The 26,633-nt window shown below is 35.0% G+C and overlaps 1 protein-coding gene across 2 annotated transcripts in view; it reads left to right on the forward strand.

Moving 5' to 3' along the window:
• The first annotated feature begins 2,629 nt into the window (after nucleotides 1–2,629).
• LOC143230246 (glycine receptor subunit alpha-2-like) overlaps nucleotides 2,630–26,633 on the forward strand; it is a 50,688-nt gene continuing 26,684 nt past the window's right edge. The window contains exons 1-6 of one of the 2 annotated variants that reach the window (XM_076463450.1): nucleotides 2,630–4,180; nucleotides 11,517–11,835; nucleotides 21,151–21,263; nucleotides 22,342–22,406; nucleotides 23,053–23,330; nucleotides 23,987–24,069. In XM_076463450.1, the coding sequence (XP_076319565.1) occupies nucleotides 21,197–21,263; nucleotides 22,342–22,406; nucleotides 23,053–23,330; nucleotides 23,987–24,069 (493 nt within the window). In that variant the 5' untranslated portion in view covers nucleotides 2,630–4,180; nucleotides 11,517–11,835; nucleotides 21,151–21,196. The remainder of the gene's footprint in view (nucleotides 4,181–11,516; nucleotides 11,836–21,150; nucleotides 21,264–22,341; nucleotides 22,407–23,052; nucleotides 23,331–23,986; nucleotides 24,070–26,633) is intronic. The other variant, XM_076463448.1, reaches the window with a different exon arrangement.

The raw sequence follows: 26,633 nt of genomic DNA on the forward strand, positions 1-26,633 counted from the left end.
ACCACAACTCTTGTATTAACATTGCAGCTCTTGAAGATTTATCAATATTGGATACAGATAGGAGTGATTATGTGGTGATAACAATGTTAACACAAATACAATATGAGAAAGAATATGTGATCATCCTCTGTAGAAAGTCAGTGAATGCTACAGAAAGGAAGTATCATACAACTTGGAAGGAACTACCACATTTTCTTTGAGCCATAAGACCATATAGCGAGATGGTTCTAAATACTTCAGAATTACGATTTCAGCATTGTGCATCAGCATTTTCCCAAAAATCTTGTATTAGTGAATAATGTAAACACTGAAAGAAAAACGAAACATAACATAATAAAAATGACCAACTTATTAAAGTACAACAGCATGGGACAACCACAAATGACGATGAAGAACTAATATGATCCATTCAACTGAACGATATTGAAGCAGACAATACAAGATTGAAAACAGTTAGTCAATAGTGTAGAACAATCCTTTTGGCAATTTGTGATGATGAGAAATCCACTTCAAGTAAAAATGTATTCTCAAGACAACTGGTATGGGTATCAAAACTTTAGTTAAAATTCTCTTTGTTAACCTGAAGATGACCTAGGAAGGTGGAAACGTTATTCTGTACTTTATTTTAATTGAAGTTTTGATACCCATACGAGACGTCTTGCGAATGCCTTGTAGCAGTCAGTCATTCCATACAGCTCAGAGTTAAATGTCTCTGGGCACAGTGAAATATATTAAGACTATAGCAAGACTTGTTATTCAAGAAATTGGTTGGGTGTCAGAAATGCATATAAAATTGGCGTAACTTGCAGGAAATATGCTGTGAGTGAAAAGGTCCATGATGAAAACAACATGAACAAGTAACTATAACATAATTATTTTGAAGCACCACTTGACAGAGTTACTACTGATGTGCTTTGTTTTTCACATAAAGCAATAGTGAGGGTAGGGTCGCTATGGTGATGATAGACTGCTTCATCATATGACTAAAAGCATGTACTATTCTTAACTAGAATGGAAATTTGCCAATAAATTTGTTTCAAGATGTAGAATACCTATTGAATGAACCTTATTTGTAGTTCGTCAAATTTTTAGAATAAAGCTATCGGAACAACAGTCTTTATTTTGATTAAAATGTGTAGAAATATAACTATGTATGTTTAAAACAATTAACCATTACATGTGGATAAACATAAATGGTACAGGACAAGAAGTCATCTACCCTTGAGACCATAAGCCACAGAATAAAGAAAAAACATAAACATATTTGGAATATGTACAGTTTAGGGACAGTAAATAAATTAATAAAGAATGTGTATGTTTTGTTAATCAGAACTGAGACTGTACTTTTTGGACACGCTTAATGATTTAGTGATTTCAATGTCTTTTTGTGAAAAATAATTTTTTAAAAATTGTAAATAGTGCTGTATTACTAATTATGTAAGTTTAACATGTTATTATCATTTATTTGTGTATTAAGAATGTTCAAGGGGTTTCAAAATCCAGAGAGAGGGACAGTGTTGTATGTAGGCTATGATTTTAACAATTTAATTTAAACATTTCTTATTGTTTACTAGAGGGAGTTTCGCATGATGTAGTGATGATGCAGGATGCTTAGAAATTTTAAAGTGTCTAAACTTGTCGTGACGTCTCAAATGTTTGTGAGACTCGGTAAGAAGAAAATATCTTGATTTATATAATTTATATATGTATATAATACGAGTGAGTAAACTAAGAGTTAGATAGTTAATCAGTGAGAGGTTAAATTTGATATATCATAAACAGGAAAGGAAATTTAACAAGTTACTGTTTAGTTTTACTTATGATTTAGGCCTAACAACTAGGTTTTATAACTTATACGTTACTGTCAGAGAAATATATCAGAACATACTACCATTAAGTTTGTTTATTTGTTTTTTAATTTCGGGCATAGCTACACGAGGGATATCTGTGCTAACCGTCCCTAATTTTGCAGTGTGAGACTAGAGGGAAAGCAGCTAGTCATTACCACCCACCGCCAACTCTTGGGCTACTCTTTTACCAACGAATAGTGGGATTGACCGTCACATTATAACGTCCCCCTGACCATGTTTGGTGTGACAGGGATTTGAACCCGCGACCCTCAGATTACGAGTCGAGTGCGTTAACCATCTGGCTATGCCGGGCCTACCATTAAGGAGACTAGGTTTTGTACTGCCAAATAATAAACAAGACCCATCTAGCGGAAAAACAAACTACTGCAGAAATAATATTTTGATCGTACATTTTTTATAGTTTATCTATGAATATCATGATCACAAAAAATATCTATCCACATTTCAGATTCTCATATGACTATAACGAGTTTGTTTGTGTTTCTTCTTATAGCAAAGCCACATCGGGCTATCTGCTGTGTCCACCGAAGGGAATTGAGTACCTGTTATTAGCTTTGTAAATCTGTAGACTTACCACTGTCCCAGCAGAGGACTATGAGAACAGTACATGACCTTACAAACCAGCAAAACATCTCTATTAACATTTCTATATTATATATTAAGTAGCTGAGGTATTTGTTTAGTGTGATACATTTTTCATTATAATAAGTTATATTCTATATTATATTACTGAGATACGCTTTGTACTTTTAGGGTGATTATGATGCACAGCTACAGAAGTCTACATCTGGCTCTGGTACATTCACTCAGGTACATCAGTCTGCAACAGCAATGCACGGAACAGAATCAAGCCTACACATCATCTCTTTACGGCAACCTATACCCGACATCAAAGTCACTGTGGACATCTGGAATAACAGACAAATGGTCAGCCTTCTTGGACATTTTATAGTTAACTGGAAAATACAAACAGTCACACTGACATTTGAAGAGAAGTCACACATTGCAGCTGAATATGATGAAATAATATTTCCCTTTAATATGAACAAGAAGATACCATATGTGACATCTGTTAACGCATCTAACTTGATCAAGGCTTTCTACTTGCCTGGATTTGATCCACAAACACCACCTAGTGTGAGATGATGATAACTAGTGTGGAAATAGTGACTCACAATATGAACTTGTATACGAATGTAAATCAGCAAACAATGTTCTTCCTAAACATGACTCCTGATTTTGTCACACGCTACAGCTTGTGGTTAAGGAGAGCACGAAAGAAGCTGAACCACTGTTGAAAATAATTTACAAAGCGTATAAAATATGGGTGTGTTCGTAATCTGAGGGTCTCGGGTTAAAATCCCAGTCACATAAAACATGCTCACCCTTTCAGCCGTGCGGGCGTTTTTCCGCTAGATGGGTCTTGTTTATTATTTGGCAGTACAAAACCTAGTCTCCTTAATGGTAAGGCCCGGCATAGCCAGATGGTTAACGCACTCGACTCGTAATCTGAGGGTCGCGGGTTCAAATCCCTGTCACACCAAACATGGTCAGGGGGACGTTATAATGTGACGGTCAATCCCACTATTCGTTGGTAAAAGAGTAGCCCAAGAGTTGGCGGTGGGTGGTGATGACTAGCTGCCTACCCTCTAGTCTTACACTGCTAAATTAGGAGTAGCCCAAGAGTCTTACACCGCAGATAGTCCTTTTGTAGCTTTGCGCTAAATTAAAAAAACAAAGAGAAATTATTGTATGTGTTTCATTCAGAATTACACAGATGGCGCAACAATCATTATGATAGATTTCTATCCAAGCTGACAATACTTTCCTGACAAACAAGCACAGAAGACATTAGGTATTTGTGGACAACTTTCAGCTCTCGTCGTTCTCTGTTATTAACTTAATATTTAGATGAATAGAGCAAATGGAAATAAATCGGAATATTATTAAATAGTCACGTGTTGATGTTTTTTTTTGTCATAATTGGTTTGTGTAGCTATTAGTTTTCCCTAAAGATCATATTATTTACCGAATACGTTTCAAATAAAATTTTAAAATAATTATTCTGGTAGCACGTTTTGTTTACTAAAATTGAACCTCAAACGTAACCGACGATAAGCAATTAGTTCATGAACTATTATGAAACCAGAAGAACGTTGTACTGTTTTTCTTTACCGAATGGGATGAAATGGAACTCCGGAGTCTTTTGAAAAGAGAAATTGATTTGAGCGGGAATTTACCTGGATTTTTACCATGACCGAGATGCAGTCATTTGAGTTCTGGGCATTCCATTTGTGGTTCATCACTAGGTAGGCATATTGATAATGTATAGAAATTAAACAGATGATGCGAGTTTTTCTTTGTTCTAAAATCGAATAACCTGTATCTGTGTGCTTTTATCTAACTCAACTGATACTAAATAGAAGCTATACGTGTTGTTCATGTCTTACTTAACTGATACTAAATAGAAGCTATACGTGTTGTTCATGTCTTACTTAACTGATACTAAATAGTAGCTATACGTGTTGTTCATGTCTTACTTAACTGATACTAAATAGAAGCTATACGTGTTGTTCATGTCTTACTTAACTGATACTAAATAGAAGCTATACGTGTTGTTCATGTCTTACTTAACTGATACTAAATAGAAACTATACGTGTTGTTCATGTCTTACTTAACTGATACTAAATAGAAACTATACGTGTTGTTCATGTCTTACTTAACTGATACTAAATAGAAACTATACGTGTTGTTCATGTCTTACTTAACTGATACTAAATAGAAGCTATACGTCTTGTTCATGTCTTACTTAACTGATACTAAATAGAAGCTATACGTGTTGTTCATGTCTTACTTAACTGATACTAAATAGAAGCTATACGTCTTGTTCATGTCTTACTTAACTGATACTAAATAGAAGCTATACGTCTTGTTCATGTCTTACTTAACTGATACTAAATAGAAGCTATACGTCTTGTTCATGTCTTACTTAACTGATACTAAATAGAAGCTATACGTCTTGTTCATGTCTTACTTAACTGATACTAAATAGAAGCTATACGTCTTGTTCATGTCTTACTTAACTGATACTAAATAGAAGCTATACGTCTTGTTCATGTCTTACTTAACTGATACTAAATAGAAGCTATACGTCTTGTTCATGTTTTACTTAACTGATACTAAATAGAAGCTATACGTCTTGTTCATGTCTTACTTAACTGATACTAAATAGAAGCTATACGTGTTGTTCATGTCTTACTTAACTGATACTAAATAGAAGCTATACGTGTTGTTCATGTCTTACTTAACTGATACTAAATAGAAGCTATACGTGTTGTTCATGTCTTACTTAACTGATACTAAATAGAAACTATATGAGTTGTTCCTATCTTACTTAACTGATACCAAGTATAAAATATGGGTGTATTCAAATCTTACTTATATGATACCAAGTATAAAATACGGGTTTGTTCCTATCTTTCTTAACTGATACCAAGTATAAAATACGGATGTGTTCCTATCTTACTTATCTGATATCGAGTATAATATACGGGTGTGTTACAAACTTACTTAAGTAATACCAAGTATAAAATACGGGTGTGTTCCAAACTTACTTAAGTAATACCAAGTATAAAATAAGGGTGTGTTCGTATCTTACTTAACTTAAAAGAATATTGTCAAACATTTCATAATCCAGAAGTGACAGAAACATCACATTGTGGCCTGGTTCTAAAGTATGATTTTAAGTCAATTTTGTTTTCTATGTGTGACAAGAAATCATTTATGGTTCAGCTGTCAATCAAATCAGTTTTAAAACGACATGAAGAGAGTCGTAATTCATTGGGATAAAAAATAACACCCTCTAGTATCACGATAAAAAACAGCCTTCTTCCGAAATATTTTCGCTGAAAGGTTTAAACTTTCACAACATGACACTTTGTTTTAAAACTATTATTTGTTTCAACAGAAACTTCTGCAGTGTTAGTATAATATATTATCTAGTAGTGACGAAATGGTATTCAGTATGCAGTATTAATGTAATGTCTTATCTAATAATGGTTTAGTGGTATTAAGAATATACTAATAGAATAATGTCTTATTTTGTGATATCTTAATGATATTAAGTATACAGTACTAGTGTAATGTTTTCTTTCGAAGTGCCTTAGTGGTATTCACTATTCATTATTAGTGTTATATCTTATCTCATAATGGCTTAGTGTCATTCAGAAAGAATTTCCTAGTGTCCATTCTATCACAAATTGTTCACCTATAAAAATATCTATACAGTTGAACATTCACCTATATAAGTAATTTCAAGTTAATACATATTAAAAGAAAACATGTTTACGATTATAAAATTCCATTTGAGAGTTCACAAATAAATGTATTTACTAGAAAATTTTACATTTTGTGAATAATTTATTACCAGACTTGTGAGCCCGGCCTGGCCAAGCGTGCTAAGACGTGTGACTCGTAATCTGAGAGTCGAGGGTTCGCATCTCGTCGCGCCAAACATGCTCGCCCTTTCAGCCGTGTGTCAATCCCACTATTTTGGTAAAAGAGTAGCCCAAGAGTTGGCGGTAGGTGGTGATGACTAGCTGCCTTCCCTCTAGTCTTACACTGCTAAATTAGGGACGGCTAGCACAGATTGCCCTCGGGTAGCTTTGAGCGAAAATAAAAAAAACAAACAAATAATAAACTTGTATATATATATATATACATATATATGAGATGCAATAAGCCGTAATTTATTAAACATGATGAGGTTCAAATCACAAAGAAAATGTTTGTGGTTTATTAAATATACAATATTAGTTTTATATCTCACCAGGATTGCATCATAATGAATTACTTTAACTAAAGACACAATTTTGGTATCATGCATTACTTCATAATGGTTTCCAGCTTTATCCACCAGTATCAAAACTCCATAGACAGATGTATTTAGTTAACAACGGCTTTCTAATTCCATATGCGTTTTATTATAGCGCATGGTTTATCACCAAAACACGTATTTTATTACACAATTTAAACACAATTATGAGAGATTTAGCTACTACCCGATTTTTTACATCGTCTTAATAATGCCTGTTCAATTTATACTGGAGTGAATAATGCCAGGTATGAGTGTTTAAGTTTAGGTGTGGTTACACAGGTTTACCTATGTGACAATAAATAATACAATTACTGTTAATGTATCGCTACAATGTGTTCTACTGTTGGTTTTGTTCTTTTCGATTATTTAGTTAAATTAAGGTCATGTCGAACTTACATAAACATAAAATGGTAGTTTATTTCCTACTCAACGGTTGTTATGGTCTACTTTCATAAAATGGTAGTTTATATTTTACTCAACAGTTGTTCTGGTTTACATTCATAAAATAGCAGTTTATTTCTTATTAAACGGTTGTTATGGTCTACTTTCATAAAATGGTAGTTTATTTCTTACTCAACGGTTGTTATGGTCTACTTTCATAAAATGGTAGTTTATTTCCTACTCAACGGTTGTTATGGTCTACTTTCATAAAATGGTAGTTTATTTCTTACTCAACGGTTGTTATGGTCTACTTTCATAAAATGGTAGTTTATTTCTTACTCAACGGTTCTGATGGTTTACTTTCATAAAATAGCAGTTTATTTCTTATTCAACTGATGTTATGGTCTACTTTCATAAAATAGCAGTTTATTTCTTATTCAACGGTTGTTATGGTCTACTTTCATAAAATGGTAGTTTATTTCCTACTCAACAGTTGTTATGGTTTACTTTCATAAAATGTTAGTTTATTTCTTAATAACGGTTGTTATGGTTTACTTTCATAAAATAGCAGTTTATTTATTATTCAACTGTTGTTATGGTTTACTTTCATAAAATAGCAGTTTATTTCTTAATAACGGTTGTTATGGTCTACTTTCATAAAATGGTAGTTTATATTTTACTCAACAGTTGTTCTGGTTTACATTCATAAAATAGCAGTTTATTTCTTATTAAACGGTTGTTATGGTCTACTTTCATAAAATGGTAGTTTATTTCTTACTCAACGGTTGTTATGGTCTACTTTCATAAAATGGTAATTTATTTCCTACTCAACGGTTGTTATGGTTTACTTTCATAAAATGGTAATTTATTTCTTACTCAACGGTTCTGATGGTTTACTTTCATAAAATAGCAGTTTATTTCTTATTCAACTGATGTTATGGTCTACTTTCATAAAGTAGCAGTTTATTTCTTATTCAACGGTTATTATGGTCTACTTTCATAAAATGGTAGTTTATTTTTTACTCAACGTTTGTTATGATCTACTTTCATAAAATAGCAGTTTATTTGTTATTCATCTGTTGTTATGGTCTACTTTCATAAAATAGCAGTTTATTTCTTATTCAACGGTTGTTATGGTCTACTTTCATAAAATGGTAGTTTATTTCTTACTCAACGGTTGTTATGGTCTACTTTGATAAAATGGTAGTTTATTTCTTACTCAACGGTTGTTATGGTCTACTTTCATAAAATGGTAGTTTATTTTTTACTCAACGTTTGTTATGATCTACTTTCATAAAATGTTAGTTTTTTTTTACTCAACGGTTGTAATGGTATCCTTTCATAAAATAGCAGTTTATTTGTTATTCATCTGTTGTTATGGTCTACTTTCATAAAATAGCAGTTTATTTCTTATTCAACGGTTGTTATGGTCTACTTTCATAAAATGGTAATTTATTTCTTATTCAACGGTTGTTATGGTCTATTTTCATAAAATGGTAATTTATTTCTCACTCAACGGTTGTTATGGTCTACTTTCATAAAATGGTAGTTTATTTCCTACTTGACGGTTGTTATGGTCTACTTTCATAAAATGGTAGTTTATTTCTTACACAACGGTTGTTATGGTTTACTTTCATAAAATGGCAGTTTATTTCTCACTCAACGGTTGTTATGATCTACTTTCATAAAATGGTAGTTTATTTTTTATTCAACGGTTGTTATGGTCTACTTTGATAAAATGGTAGTTTATTTCCTACTCAACGGTTGTTATGGTCTACTTTGATAAAATGGTAGTTTATTTCCTACTCAACGGTTGTTATGGTCTACTTTCTTAAAATGGTTTTTTATTTCTTACTCAACGGTTGTTATGGTCTAATTTCATAAAATGGTTTTTTATTTCCTACTCAACGGTTGTTATGGTCAACTTTCATAAAATGGTTTTTTATTTCTTACTCAACGGTTGTTATGGTCTAATTTCATAAAATGGTTTTTTATTTCTTACTCAACGGTTGTTATGGTCTAATTTCATAAAATGGTTTTTTATTTCCTACTCAACGGTTGTTATGGTCAACTTTCTTAAAATGGTTTTTTATTTCTTACTCAACGGTTGTTATGGTCTAATTTCATAAAATGGTTTTTTATTTCCTGCTCAACGGTTGTTATGGTCAACTTTCATAAAATGGTTTTTTATTTCTTACTCAACGGTTTTTATGGTCTAATTTCATAAAATGGTAGTTTATTTTTTATTCAACGGTTGTTATGGTCTACTTTCATAAAGTGGTAGATTATTTCTTATTCAACGGTTGTTGTTGTCTACTTTCATAAAGTGGTAGTTTATTTCTTACTCAACGGTTGTTATGGTCTACTTTGATAAAATGGTAGTTTATTTCTTACTCAACGGTTGTTATGGTCTACTTTCATAAAATGGTAGTTTATTTCCTACTCAACAGTTGTTGTGGCTTACTTTCATATGAAAGCTATTTAATTAATATTATAATGTAAGTCAAGTGTTTTCTTGACTACAACTTATTTAATATTATAACGTAAGACCAGTGTTGTCTAGAAAGCTATGTAATTAATATTACAATGTAAGACAAGTGTTGTCTAGACTACAACATATTTAATATTATAATGTGAGACAAGTGTTTTCTAGAATGCAATATAATTGATATTATAATTTAACATCAGTGTTGTCTATACTGCAACATATTTAATATTTTAACGTAAGACCAGTATTGTCTAGGAAGCTATATAATTAAAATGCTCTATAATTAATATTATAACGTAAGACCAGGTTGTCTAGAATGCTACATATTTAGTATTATAACTTTAAACCAATGTTGTTTATAATGCATCGTATTTAATATCATAATGTAAGAGCAGGATTGTCTTGGATGCTACGTAATTAATATTATAAAGTAATATTAGTGTTGTCTAGAATCCTACATTTAAATATTATATTGTTAGTCCAGTATTGTCTAGAATGCTACATATTTAATATTGTAACGTAAGAACAGTGTTGCCTAGATTGCTACATAATTAATATTATAACTTTATGTCAGTGTTGTCTAGACTGATACATATTTAATGTTGTAATGTAATACAAGTGTTGTCTAAAATGCTGCATATTTAGTATTATAACGTAAGACCAGTGTTTACTAGAATGTTACATTTAAATGTTATAATATTAGACCAGTGTTTTCTAGAATGTTACATTTAAATGTTATAATATTAGACCAGTGTTGTCTAAAATGCTACGTATTAAATGTCATAACGTAAGACAAGTCTTGTCTAGAATGCAATATAATTTATATTATAACGTAAACCCAATGTTGTCTAAAATGCTACGTATTAAATATTACAAAGAAGACAAGAGTTGTATAGAATACTATATAACGGAAACCAGTGTTGTTTAGAATGCTACATAATTAATATTATAACGTAAACCCAATGTTGTCTAAAATGCTACGTATTAAATATTATAAAGTAAGACAAGAGTTGTATAGAATACTATATAACAGAAACCAGTGTTGTTTAGAATGCTACATAATTAATATTATAACGTAACACCAGTGTAAAAAAGAGACATACATAATTAATATTACAACGTAACACCAGTGTAAAAAAGAGACATACATAATTAATATTACAACGTAACACCAGTGTAAAAAAGAGACATACATAATTAATATTACAACGTAAGACCAGTGTTGTCTGGAAAGCTACAAATTAAATGTTATAACGTTAAACCAATGTTGGGTATAATGTTACATATTTTACATTGTAACGTTAAACCAGTGTTGTCTAGAATGCCACATATTTAGTATTATAACGTAAGACCAGTGATGTATAGAATGCTACATATTAAGTATTATAATATAAGATAAATGATGCTGGTATTATTTGATTCTACGTATTCCATTGAAGTCGTCTCCAAAGCTACTCACCCCTCCTTCTTCCCCTCAGTGTCACAACGGACTCACACCGCTATAAACCGGGTTTCAATATCCCTAGTGGGCAGAGCACATATAGCCCATTGTGTAGCTTTGTGCTTCATTCCAAACAATCATTCAATCAGCTAAAGCTACAATATTTATGTTTCAAGGGTTAACAGAATTCCTTCAGGTTTTGGGGTAATTTAAATTGGAAATTTTGTTTCATCATCATTTTCTATGTATGACGGCATATGACGTGTATGAGTATTAAACGTATATATATATATTTTTAAGTTTGTGACTAACTAAATTTATGTTATCCCAAGTAAAATATCTTTCTAGCGTTAACTTTAATGTCATTTAATATTGATAAAGTTTAGGTTCGAATGTATTGTATACAAAGTTTAAATGGTTTTCTTACGTATATTTGTTTTTTTGAATTTTGCGCATAGCTGCACGAGGGTATCTGTGATAGCCGTCTTGAATTTTGCTGTGAAAAGTTAGAGAGAAGGCAGCGAGTCATCATCATCCACCGCCAACTCTTGGACTATTCTTTTACCACGGAATAGTGGAATTGACTGTTACATTATAATCCATTCACGGCCGAAAGGACGAGTATGTTTGGTCAAACGGGTTTTCGAATCTGGGACCCTTAGGTTGCGAGTCAAGCTCCCTAACCACCTGGCCATGCCCGGTCCTCTTTATTATAACCCAGACTTCAAAATTAGAAAATGTTGGATGAAGACCTGAGGTTAAAGAACTTTTATCCTGGTAAATACGTTGCAACTTATAAGGTTATCGCTTTGTGGCAATTGTTCTATCAGACAAGTCTATTGTTCAGTAGAATTACAACAAAAGTTTTAGGGTACTATTCTGTCATTGAATATAATTTCACTAATTGTACATGTGTTGTTTTTTTTTCGTTTTATCGCTTGTTGTTTTCCTAAATGCCGAATGTTTTCGAGTATGACATCGAATACAATCTTCGTTTTCCTGTTCGTTCTTTTCTAGTTACGCACAAAGCTACACAATGTGCTATCTCTACAGTGCTACACAATGTGCTATCTCTGCAGTGCTACAGAATGTGCTATTTCTACAGTGCTACACAATGTGCTATCTCTACAGTGCTACACAATGTACTATCTCTACAGTGCTACACAATGTACTATCTCTACAATGCTACACAATGTGCTATCTCTACAGTGCCCACCACGAGTATCGAAACCCAATTTTTCAATTTATAATTCCGTAGATTTGCCACTAGGATGTAGGGGAGATTTTTTTCAGATATTTTGTTTTCGAAAAGTATTTTGATTATAATGAAGTCGACCTTACAGTAATAGCTGATTGTCGCAGCTCAAGAGCTTACAGTTAATGATAGACGAAAACGACAAGTTAATAACATGCTTTTATTTAGTCACCGTATCCGTCATTGTTGTTTTAGCGTAAAGCAACCCGTGCTCATCCCACCGTGAGGAATCAAACACCGAATTTGAGCATCCTTACACCGACGCAAGGGGAACTATTTTTATCCACATGACATGTGCGCGAAGAATACCCATAAGCTTCGTCTTGCACGCATATTTCGAGTTAACGGAAGGCAAAGGTCGATTTAAAGGTTAAACTCGGCTGAGAAGACACATTTTAAAGTAACGTGTTCCATCCTGATCTACATGCTGAGTTGAATATCTTTGTGCCTGCACGTGCCAGGTTCCTATTCCTTGTCAGATCAATACATGGTATTGTCAGTAGCAGTGTATCTGGCCAGTTGGTTCTGTAGAAATCTGTTCACCTTGTTTGTACAGCGTTCAAGCTGTGTTACACTAACCATTAGAACCACCTTCGATCAATAAAAATCTAAAGTAGAACGGCAGCAGCGAGTTTCAGATTGAAGGTAAACTACACTAAACCACCTTCCACCACATTTGTTAACCGTGCCAATTAACCGTATCAGGTACGTAAGCTTGTTGAAACACTACATTTGTGATAAAACTGATTTCGCTATTTATTCAAGCCGTATCCAAGCTTCATGTAATTTAAACACTGGGCTTTTCGTCATTGGCTAGAAGAAATAAAATGAACTAATGTTAAGAGTTCGAAACAAGAAATTTTTTTCTATACTCGTTTATTTTCTGACAAATAAAAAATGAACCATAATAAGCTGATGACGATATTAGAAGGACTTGGTTTTCGTTACTTTGTTGTTAGACACAATACTATACAATGGGCAACCCGTGTTCTACCACCATACAATGGGCTACCTGTGTTCTACCACCATACAATGGACTACCTGTGTTCTGTTACCATACAATGGGCCACCTGTGTTCTGCTACCATACAATGGGCTACCTGTGTTCTGCCACCATGAGTATTTAAATCCAGTTTTTAGTGCCGTCCCCTCCCAGTAGTACGACGGTATGTCTGTGGACGAATACTGCCAGAACTCGGGTTTCGATACCCGTGATGAACAAAGCACAGAAAATCCTTTGTGTAGCTTTGCGCCTAAATACAAAGCAAGCAAATGTTAGCGCCGTAAGTTCACAGACTTACTGCTGAGCTACTAGGGGACGTTATAAAAACTATTCGAAGGATTTTGTTAACGTCATGTTGAAATATAATTTTAAGAACTATATACACTAAGCAGTACATGACTAGGGGTAAGGCAACTAGTCATCACCACCCACCGCCAACTCTTGGGCTACTCTTTTATCAACGAATACTGGGAGTGACCGTCACATTATATCGCCCCCAAGGCTTTAAGGGCGAGCATGTTTGGTGTAATGGGGGTTCGAATCCGCGACCCTCAGATTACGAGTCGAACGCCTTAACCCACCTGGCCACGCCGGGTCCGTTTCGGTGTATAAGACGCACTTTTTTTTCTCTTCCAAAAAAAAGAGCCCCAACCCCCCTGGGTTCTATACACCCAAGTTGTTGTTTTATTAATTTCGCGTAAAGCTACACGAGGGTTATCTGCTCTAGTCGTCCCTAATTTAGCAGTGTAAGACTAGAGAGAAGGCAACTAGTCATCACCACCCACTGCCAACTCTTGGGCTACTCTTTTATCAATGAATAGTGGGAGTGACCGTCACATTATATCGCCCCCACGGCTGAAAGGGCAAGCATGTTTGGTGCGACGCGGGAGTCGAACGCCTTATCTTACCTAGCCATGCCGGGCTTAAACCAAAGTTCAAAAATTGTTTGAGGACAAGTGAAAGTGAACTTTCAGAACTTGTTTTCAGTGATGCAAAAGAAGGTTTTGAAAGTTTTTATAATGAATGAATAGAGTTTTGATTGAAATGTATGAAACAGCCATATTTTATTTGATTATAGACACTACTTTTGAAGTATTCTAGACAATATTATGCTGGTGTTCAACAAATAATCAAATGATAACTGTAAAAAATGTTTTTTTCCCTGAAGACAGCCTTGGAACTTATACACCGAAAAATGTGGTACTTTTGGATGAATCAGTACTTTTGGTTCTAGCTTGTTCGTAACTTTACTCCGGTATTGAGCTATTTTATTTTAAATTACATATAATTCAGTACGTTTCTGAAGCTTCCTCTGCATATTTACTGCTTACACATGTATTTGTGAATAGCCAAGGTCAAATAATATCACTAGAAATAATTAATTGTAAGCCTAAAAGTTTAACTTAGTATTTTGTCTATAGGTTTTAGTGTTAACTCGTTCGTCAGTTGTCAGGGAATTGTAAATTGTTAAGCCTACTCTGTAGGTTATCATGATGCACCACTTTATAACGTTGTAATTGCTCACGTTTTTGTGTTAAGTTCACTCGTAAAAGAATAAGTACGTATGTCATAAATAATGTAAAGTTAACCTTAAAAAGTTTAAGCCTTTTTTTGTCGTTGGTTTTTATTCTCAAATATATCATCTGCACGAACATTTTGTTTGTTTGTTTGAGTGCTTATTTTTCTGCAAACGTTTTTAAAATATTTTTAACGAAAATTTATATAATGAACTATTTGCACTCTGCCCACTGCAGAGACTCAAACATAGGATTTAAATGCTGTTGGTCTGTAAACCTACTACTGTGGACTTGCTAGGGGACCGCATGTTAAAATAAATATTTATTAGATTGCAATATTGTGATTTTTAATGATCTTCTAAAAAACTTGCGTTCTAATAATTTAAATATTAATACTGTCTAGCTTCTATAAGACCTCCTATTCTTGTAATCAACTAATATGTAAATAAATAATAACATTTAGGCCAAAAGATTATATGTGTTTTGTTATTATTAACAGTGGCGGCGCCAAGAGGGGCTTGGGAAGCTTGAGCCCCCCAAAATGAGCCAAGCCCCCTCAGCCCCCCAATATTGTTACCTACATATACTCATAAAATATGGAAAACACAATCGTCGTTGTTGCTTAACAATTAACATCAAAGAGACATAGATCTGTAGAACTCAACGTCTTCAATAAAACGGAAGTATCTGTCATGCGTCCTATAACAACGTACTGAATGCACTGAAACTCATGCGCTGTATTGCCGCTACCTGTGTAATGCCATTCTATCTTGAGCTTTGACGAAGATTAGACAACCACGTTACAACAGATCATCAGGGATTTTACTTGATAAATCAAAGGTTTCACAGGTATTTACCCATTAATTTAATTTATCTTTTATTGAAAAGTAAAACATACCATGCATGTACAAGTGTATTGTGGATAGGTCAAAACATTGAAGCATTTCGCCGGTGTTGTGTCCTCTGTGAGATCATTTTGCATTGTGTATCAGCCATCCAAAATTGTACTGATGATTGTGGCATACATTAAAATTGTGAGTTACAATCCAATTAATGTTATACTTATGATTAGATAATAACCTTACGTGTTAACTGACCAAATAATATTTCTAAACAATTCTAAAATGAATTTTGAAATTGTCATTGGGCTATTTAGAAGTGCCTAATATAATGTAATGTAGTAGTTACATTATTGTAACAGGTGCTTGTCACACTTATGATAATAAGAACAATATCACAGTTTGACCTGTATGAATAATGTGAAGAAACCAGCCTTTCTGTGAAGGTCAACTGAAATTTAGACATTTTGTTTTGGTGATACTATGACCATTCAATATCCAAGCTGTGGGTTTACTGGTGTTACTCTGACCATTCAATATCCAGGCTGTGGGTTTACTGGTGTTACTATGACCATCCAATATCCAGGCTGTGGGTTTACTGGTGCTACTATGACCATTCAATATCCAGGCTGCAGGTTTACTGGTGTTGCTATGACCATTCAGTATCCAGGCTGTTTACTATGACCATGGCTGTTACTGGTGCTACTATGACCATTCAATATCCAGGCTGTGGGTTTACTGGTGTTACTATGACCATCCAATATCCAGGCTGTGGGTTTACTGGTGCTACTATGACCATTCAATATCCAGGCTGTGGGTTTACTGGTGTTACTATTACCATTCAGTATCCAGACCACGGGTTTACTGGTGTTACTATTACCATTCAGTATCCAGACCGCGGGTTTACTGGTGCTACTATGACCATTTAATATCCAGACCGCGGGTTTGATTTGTTCGAGCGCGCGATTCTCGCCTCGAACGCCTTAAGCATATAATTACCGAGCTTCTGACCATGATGTAAGCTCTGCGTACGGCTAACAATCGGCTCAGCCCGATCGAAATCCAGGTGCCAGCCGCACGCCACACACACCCTTCCGCTCACTCGCATTTTACATACCCTATCAAAGCTGTGTTTGTGTTCCCTAATTAGCCCTGCAATGTTACATTATCACTACCCTCTAATTAAGTACTTGTGCTATATGGTAAAAGATAAACACTTTCTCTGACAGTATTTCACAGATATGTTCATGTGCTATTAATATAATTTGGTAATTTGAATGCCGCAGAGCAGTTGTTCGTAATGTTGAACTATGTTTAGTTGTTATTTGTTCCTTATTCATGAAATGACCCAATAGTATGTATGTTATATCTTTTTACTTAGATTTCGATGTTTAAAATGAATATCTTTTGTAAGCCCTAATGCTAATATAAGGAGAGAAATTCCCATTCGTTTCATATAAACTAACACAACTTGGAAGTAAGAAGTGGTACTAGTAGTCAGCCAGCTTGGGGGTTAATCAGAGTATGAGTTTCCAATGAAAACTACATTGAAAACGCAGTTCAAAATAGCACACCTTTCTGAAATGTACCTTGGTATTTAGATTATTATAATTTACCATCTATACTTCATATTGATGGCATTTTGGGAAGCCCCTCCACAGTTTACCTCAGCCCCCCTCAGTCCCCTAACGAAAATATCCTGGCGCCGCCACTGATTATTAAAATAGTTGGTTTGTTAAAATATTAGAAAAATAGCGTTTCTTAATTGGTTTTTCTTAGCGTGCAGTCAGTACTATAATTCAACATTTTATGTTTTCAAAAGACAGACAGCTATCCGAAACTTAGCGTGCAGTCAGTACTATAATTCAACATTTTATGTTTTTAAAAGACAGACAGCTATCCGAAAGTTACCCTAAAGCTCCAAGGTAGATGATTCAATTTTACAACATCGTTCTCCAGAAAGTTAATTTTAGTAAAAGGTGTGTTTGTTTTTTGAACTTCGCACAAAGCTATACGAGGGCTATCTGCGCTAGCCGTTCCTAATTTAGCAGTGTAAGACTAGAGGGAAGGCAGTTAGTCATCACAACCCACCACCAACTCTTGGGCTACTCTTTTACCAACGAATAGTGGGATTGACCGTTACATTATAACGCCCACACGGCTGAAGATGAGGGTGAGGATGTTTGGTGTGACCGGGATGTGAACCCACCACTCTCAGATAACGAGTCGAACGCCTTAACCCACCAGGTCATGCTGGGCCTTTAGCAGAGGCAAACCACATTCCCTCCTAACACCTCTTCCCCTCGAGTCTTGCCTTATGATGTTTGAAAAGTGCCATTTTTGTCAGTGAGCTGTGTCCTTTTAATGTCTTCTTTACGCTGCTGCTAGATGCAAGATAAACATGTTTAACACATGCTGTAAGCTATTATAACAGTTTTAATTCGGTATTACTCCCCCCAAACTTTCTACTAAATTTATAAAGTAACGTTTATTCTGATGTAAACATCTGTAAAATGAAATCAATCTTCATTACAATAAATGTTGACTTATAAAACACAAATTTAAGCAATATAAATGTAAAGATATAAATGTGGGACGTTGTGGGCTTAAACACCCACATCTTGTTCTCCGAACTTATAAGGCCCGGCATCGCCAGGTGGTTAGGGCGCTCGACTCGTATTCTGAAGTTAGTGGGTTCGAATCCCCTTTCAGCCGTGGGACGTTATATGGTGATGGTTAATCCCACTATTCGTTGGTAAAAGAGTAGCACAAGAGTTGGCGGTGGGTGGTGATGACTAGCTGTTTTCCCTGCTTCACTGCTAAATTAGGGACGTCTAGCGCAGATAGCCCTCGTGTAGTTTTGCGCAAAATTAAAAAATAAAAGTTAAAGAACAAACAGTAAAAACGTTAGTACGAGAGGACCGACCACCTTTTGCAAACAGTAGTTGTTTTATCTAATGTTTTTAGTTTCCATTTTCCAAGTTCCTTGTCACAATTCTTTGATCTTACTTTTCCGTTTATTTTCTTTGAAAATTATTTATTTGTTACTCCTGGGATAGTTCATATTGGAAGTGACTTATTTGTTAAGTTCTTCACACTGAGCATTACATTAGGAAAACAGCTGTTGTTGTTTGTAATTAAACAGAAAGCTACACAAAGGGTTATCTGTGCTCTGCCCACCACGGGTATCGAAACTAGGTTTTTAGCGGTATAAATCTGCAGACATACCACTGTGTTACTGAAAAAAAGCATCAGATTATTACTCACAATGATTATCTCAATAGTAATTGACGGTATAAAAACAACCAGTAATTATTGTCATGGAAACCTTGACATCCGTACAGATGGGCTACCAGTAGTGTAGATTTAGTCGCTTTTAACCTTCAACAACTACAAAGTGCAGTTGTTTCCATAGAAACCTTAACTCGATTCATTGTGTTGTTAGACTTCTGCCAGTTAGATCTGGTCACGTTCGACCTCCAACAATAATAAAATGTAAATGTTCCTGTTAAAATCTTAAATTGGTTCAGTTCTCTGTTGGATATCTAATCTGTCAGTTAAGTCTGGTATTTTTAACACCAAAGTATAAAATGTAATAAGGTTGCTTCATTCACACGTATTGAAATTTGATAAAACATTTATTTCAGCGCATATTTCCAGAACGAACTATATGCGAGGAATCGAACCCCGAAGTTTCCCGATTATCATAAGATGTATGCTATTTTTAATCCAAGTTCAACCGAGAATGGTTCATGTTACAGTTTGAATATACACGAGATTTAGTTTACACTATAAACTGACATTTATTTATTCCTTCCTTTGAAAGAAATACAAAAGATTTGAAAATTCAAATGAGTACAATACCACAGCACGTGGAAAACTCAGTTTCAACAATCCACCTGCACCTTCGTATCTGTTTTAGCTGCCAGCGTAAAACGGCTACAACGTATGTTTCGTTAAACTGGTGACGAGTCTAATATACTTTGTGGAGACATAATTGACTCATAATATGCATAGCTGGATTAATTGTGGCGTGTATTTGACAAAGGAGCTTAACTTATGTACCATAAGCTCATTCTGACATATACTCGTGGTTCAAATCGGTCAGTTGCATGCCTTTAAGATGTGCGTGTAACACTCATTCCTTAAGATAATGTTGTTTTAGCATGGCAAGTGACATCTGGCCGAAAGTTATACAAGCAAAAAACCTTGTGCCTGACATTACAAGTTCAGTTTGTGATTTTGCGTTTTGAGGATTGGTCTCGAGATTTACACAACACTGTCTAACAAAAATTTAAATCGTCGAGTAGTAAATTGAATACGATTTATTTGATAAACATTCAGCTGTGATTTGGAAAAGAAGAAATCACGAGTTAGAGAATATTTAGTTATAGTTTTGTATATCAAGACGGCTGGTACGGGTATTAAAATAAAGTACAGAACAACGTTTCGATCTTAGGTCATCTTCTATTTGTTAACCTGAAGTTGATCTGAAAAGATCGAAACGTTCTTCTGTACTTTATTTTAATACCCATACAGCCGTCTTGAGAATATGTGGGTTTCTCGTATCTTATCACCTTTGTTATACGATCTTGATGAAGTTTGCTTCAACATCTTTCCATGGTTTTCACATATTAAAAGTTGTCTAATTATAGATTACCTTCCTCTTATTAAACAACTTAACGTACAATCCTGAACTAGTATTGCTTTGTTTTGAATTTCGCGCAAAGCTACACAAGTGCTATCTGCACTATCCGTTCCTAATTTAGCAGTATAAGACTGGAGGGAAGGCAGCTAGTCATCATCACCCACCGCCAACTCTGGGGCTACTCTTTACCAACAAATAGTGGGATTGACTGTCACATTGTATGGCCCCCACGGCTGAAAAGCGAGCATGTTGGGTGTGACGGGGATTCGAACCCGCGACCTTCGGATTTCGAGTCGAGCGCCTTAACCACCTGGCCGTACTGGGCCAGGGAACTAGTATTACAATATCCAGAAAACTGGGTTAAAACAACCAGTTCATTTTCTTTTTGTTTGTGGTTTAATTCATTAAAAGCCCGGCATGGCCAGGTAGGTTAAGGCACTCGAATCGTAATCCGAGAGTCGCAGGTTCGAATTCCCATCGTACCAAACATACTTGCCCTTTCAGCCGTGGGGGCGTTATAATGTGACGGTCAAACCCACTATTCGTTGGTAAAAGAATAGCCCAAGAGTTGGCGGTGGGTGGTGATGCCTAGCCGCCTTCCCTCTAGTCTTACACTGCTAAATTAGGGACGGCTAGTGCAGATAGCCCTCGAGTAGCTTTGCGCGAAATTAAAAAAACAAACAAATAAACAATTGATTAAATTTCCTTTTGTTTGTTCTCATTGGAATTAAACGATAAACCACTTTTCAGTAGTTTCAACGAACTTCAGTGTTATGGATAAGAGACGGTTGAGTTTTTAATGAGGTTGAAACATGACTTTTATTTCACTAGTTCCGTTAATACGCATGCGCTGCACTCCACCGACTTCACCGTTTTGATGGAGACCATCTTGAAAAATAGTTTAGGAATACAATACAACCGGAAGATACCTCAGATTGGTAACAGTAAGTAGTCTCTCTATTTATTAAAAATACAGTTGTCTTTTTACCGTCTGTTATCATAACTTTCAATACGATAGGAGAAGATTTGTAATTTTAGAATGAAAACCCGGTATATTAAATTTTCTCAATTGCTGCAGTGTCTGGTTAAACCGAAGTGAGACAAACAGAAAAATTGCGATATTTTATTATTACAGTTTAAAAATGTCACAAAGAACGTAAAAGTGAAAAATCATTCTTGTTTTAGATTTAAGGTTATATAATGATTGACGTTAAAAAAAGAAAGATTTCTTCCATCACGTACGCTTTCTATTTCTAGGATACATACAGTCGACGTAGCGTTTGAGTCACGATACGCCCATAGTAATACATTGTGTTCAAATAAATATGTTTCGTTGTTAAGGCAACATAAATTGTTTCATTCAGCCATGTGAATAGAAGATATCTTCAAAATTTTCTTTTAATGATTTTTAGAACATTAACAGAGACTTGATGAGAGCGAAATCACTGAACTGATAATGTCCCTAGAACATAACCATCTTTTTTTTGGTTAACCAAGTAATAAAGTAAAGCGATCAGCTACGATCTTTTAAAGTAAAATAAACTATTATTATTCTCTTTTTTGTAAACTAGGGCAACATCAATTTATTCAAACTGTTGTTCATTCAAACAAACAAAAACCACGACAACCTTCAGATAAATCACTTTCCACGCATTTTTTTTAACTTAAGTTTTCAAAGAGCGAGAGCGCCATGTCAGGCTTACCTGTGGCAGTGTGTTTTCTTATAACAAAACCACGTCGGACTATCTGCTGTATCTACCAAGGAATATCGAGCCCCTGATTTTAGCGTTGAAAATCCAGGAGGCGGCAGTAGAACTATTAAACTGATTTCTAAAGTGTTTTTTAAGGATAGCTTGCTTAAAAATGACAACAGATTTTAATTAGTCTTTTGTAATAAAAAGAAACAAAAATTACAGTTCAATCTGTCTTTGTGATGTTAAGATAACAATATGTTATATGTATGACAGAAGATATTCAACATATTTTCTAATTGCTAATCTTTGCGTATTATTTTTGTTAAAGAAACTCTTTTAGTAAAGACCCAACTGTTTGTAGAAGACGTGAATTCCTTTAACGCCCTAGACATGGTAAGTTTTGTTAACAGCAAAACTAATATTTTAAACTATACTTCTTTGTCTTACTTTGTTATTCGTGGCAAAATACGAAACATTTGAACTCTTTGTGTAGCTTTTTAAATTTTTCTCGCCCAACGTGACGAATAACAGATAATTACGTGTTTACTTTTATTCCATTCTGTTTGATTTTAGTGTACAATGATTCAACATTTACTGACTGAACCTGAGCATTTCTGTGAAAAATGTGCTTACATTTGGAGACTCGTTTTTATTAAACGTTGCTATCACACGTGCTGTATTACGTAACGTGACTGTTTCACATACAAATTTCAGTTTATTTTCAACACCTTGTTTCAGAACATTGATTGAATGGATATACTGTGATACACATTGATTTATTAAAATAACATTATTTTTGTATTGTATTCCAACAAATACAAAATACCTTTAGCCCTTTAGCGATATAAATAAAAATAAAGTAGACTGCTTACCTAAAATAAATTTAGTTTTCAAATTTTCTTCACACACGTCACGAGAATACAGTCGTAAAGACAGTAATTATTAGGTTATTTCTGAAGGTGAGATTTTTGGTTCAGATAAATGAATACAGAAGGCAGTATTTTGATTTCGAAAGTATTTATTTTACTGCTATTTTTAGGATTTTCGATTAGACTTTTTCTTGTGGCATCAATGGAATGTAACTGGGAACTTTTGCCTAACGTACGAGAACAATTTAAAGACGTTAGGTATGGGAGAAAACTTTAACGACAGCTCCGGAAAAGAAACCATTACTGAAGATCACTTCGCTCTCTTCTGGATCCCAGATACTTATATAACTAACGCAAAAAGCGTCGAAACTCCGTCCAAGGTCACGTCCACTGAGGCTTTGACCATAACAAAAATGTTGAATACTTGTGTAATGGAATATACAGCAAGGTCAGTGTTATATATTTTGTCAGATAGATATAGCACACTCAGTGTTCTATGTCTTACCACTTTAATCGGTGTCATTATTCTTATCGGTTTCGTACAGTAAGTTCAGTGTTATATATTTTGTCAGATAGATATAGCACACTCAGTGTTCTATGTCTTATCACTTTAATCGGTGTCATTATTCTTATCGGTTTCGTACAGTAAGGTCAGTGTTATATATTTTGTCAGATAGATATAGCACACTCAGTGTTCTATGTCTTACCACTTTAATCGGTGTCATTATTCTTATCGGTTTCGTACAGCAAGGTCAGTGTTATATATTGTGTCAGATAGATATAGCACACTCAGTGTTCTATGTCTTACCACTTTAATCGGTGTCATTATTCTTATCTGTTTCGTACAGCAAGTTCAGCGTCATAATTTCTGGTTGCATTTTTTATAGTAAGAAACGTGTCGAGTTTGTATGTATTACTTTTTCTAATGTAAGGAATTGGAACTTTAAACTGTTGTAATAATTTAAAATATTCATCATGATAAAACACTTTCAGCAAAATAGACAAAAACATAAAACCGGATTACGAAATTAGAGAAATTAACGTTCTCAACCAGATTTAACGGCTTAACCCTACTAACGAAGTATTAAAATACTCTCTAACCAGGTTTGCTGCCGTTGTGGGATGCCAGATGGAATTTAAACATTACCCAGTGGATATTCAAGAATGTCCCATGACCCTTCGTAGTTGTAAGTATTTACTTATCTTTTTGTTTAAATATTCTTTGATAGGAAGAGACTGATATTGTATCTGCTTTAGTTCATAGCCAAGTTGTTATGCGATTAAGCCTAAACGTAGAGTTTTAAACTGTTATTGGATAAAATGGTCACCGTGTATAAGAGCCTAAAGTTAAGCACAATTAAGTTAAGCGTCACAATTGGATAATTTAGAATATTTCTCCAGTTAACTCATCAAACATTACCTTCTGAAAACGTGAAATAAAAACTGAAGATAAATACAAAGACCCATCTATAAATCGCTTGTCGTTGAGGTATATAAGTTTCGAAGAATTTCATCTCTCATCAGTTTTATCTTTCTCCCTTTTGGGCCCGGCATGGCCAGGTGGGTTAAGCCGTGCGACTCGTAATCTGATGGTCGCGGGTTCGCATCCTCGTCGCACCAAACATGCTCGCCTTTTCAACCGTTGGGGCGTTATATGTTACGGTCAATCCCACTATTCGTTGGTAAAAGAGTAACTCAAGAGTTGACGGTGGGTGGTGATGACTAGCTGCCTTCCCTCTAGTCTTACACTGCTAAATTAGGGACGGCTAGCACAGATAGCCCAAGAGTAGCTTTGTGTGAAATTAAAAAAACAAACTCCCCCCCCCACACACACACACAGTGTACCTTTTCGTAATCCGCCTTCCAAGACGAATGTAGTGAATAAAAAATAATAGGGGCACTCCCGGTTATATTTGCTTCCAAACCTTTCGTTGGGGCCAAGTAATGTCAAACAGGAGTACCGGTTTTTGTTTGTTTTCTCTCATGGGTAACGCTGAAAAAGGGTAAATCTAAAATTTTCAATACAATATTAAATGGTAGGATTTTAGGTCGACTACCTGAAATGATGTTTGTATTCACACAGGATCCAAGGTTAAAAATTTTTCTGTGGGGGGGGCAGGAGTACTCTAAGAAAACTCACTTTCATAGTCAGGGCATTTTATAAAATATTCTGACCTTACTCAGTGAAGGCTGTAGGACAGGAAGGACAAGGCTATTACATGGCTATCAACAATTATATTGAAGAGACAATTTAAGAAAGGGGTGGAAGAGACTGGTTGAAATCATCCTGGTTTATCGTTCTTATTTGTGGGTCTGGATGGTGGTTGGGCTCGGTGTAGGACATATGGTTCAGTCTGGAATATTTTGAAGATATCATAAGGTCGTTCTGCAGGTTGTTTTTTGGTTTATGTTTTCCTGGCCTTCTTGGATTTGGGTTTCCCAATTAGTTATTATAGGGGACTCTAGAGAGACGTCTGTAGAGGCCTGCATTGTCGGAACGTGGGTCCATACTACTTGGGTCCTGAGAATAGTCTTGAGGTGTTTGGGTTGATTTATTGCACTTGTTGGCTGTGGCCGATCTGAGTGTTGTTGTCTTTCTCTAGTGGAATAGATAAAGAAAGATTAGTGTTTGATAGAGTTAAAGTCGGCGTGATGGTTTTAAGAGTGGGGCGGCAGGTTTGATGAGTGAACTATTGCAGTGTTCGACAACAGAGGCGTTCGGCTCTAAAGTGGAAGAAATGAAAAAAAAACACCAACAATCTATCCATTAGGATGTGTTGACTACCTGTTTCGAGGTGGTTATCGTCTTCGTGAACTGTGTGACCTGGAAGGGATCCGGTAAACAGCGTAAAGTTTAGATTTCGTAGCTACTTCAAGCGAAAACTGGATATTTAGTAGAAGGATGAACGTCTCTAAGAAAGACCTAAAAAAAGATTAGTTGAGCGATTGGTGGTAGATAATTTAAGGTTTACTTAAATAAATAATGTCAGTCAGGTTGGAGAGAAACTTCACCTTGATGAAAATTCAGTTTTTCTCGGGTTAGTAATAACTCGTGATTTACATTGGTTAATAACGGTGATGACCTGGCGAGAGGTAAAGTCCAGAAGTAATTCATCAAGGACTACCAGTGGAATTGGCAATTTAAAACTTGACATTTAACTTGACTACTTTCGAGAAATTAATTCATCGACAAGGATTAGTGTGTGAGCAGAATAAATTTCAAAACGTCGTACATATAAAGAACCGAGGACTTTCAAAAACTAAAACTACCCGAAACAACAATACACGTAACAATATAGCATTTGAATAAAAGAACAACCACAAGTCGCATTACAAAAATCATGACGCTAAAAAAATGAAAAAACAGAGGGCGCTATTGATGGGTAAAAGTTAAAACGAAACACTTTTAAAAGTAATTCATCGTGGCCTTTGGTTTACCCTAGTACGGAATCTCAGGTGGTTGGTTCTGCTTCGATATTGAAAATAAGTGAAAGTAGTTGGACCATGTTTCACGCGAACTATAATTTACCGGGAGAAGGGGATATCACTTTATAAAGTCTTTAAGGCGGTTTTATAGGATTGTTAGTACTTCGGTGAATAATAAAGTCAATCAATAAACCGTCACTACGAGAATGCAAAACAATTTTTCGATTGTTTCAGGGGACCCTAAACTCTCTTTTCCAAAGCTAAAAGGGCTTGGCATGGCCAAGTGGTTAAAGCATTCGACTCGTAATCCAAGGGTCGCAGGACC

Source organism: Tachypleus tridentatus, chromosome 10 (genome assembly GCF_004210375.1).
Source record: "Tachypleus tridentatus isolate NWPU-2018 chromosome 10, ASM421037v1, whole genome shotgun sequence".
NCBI classification, from domain to species: Eukaryota; Metazoa; Arthropoda; class Merostomata; order Xiphosura; family Limulidae; genus Tachypleus; species Tachypleus tridentatus.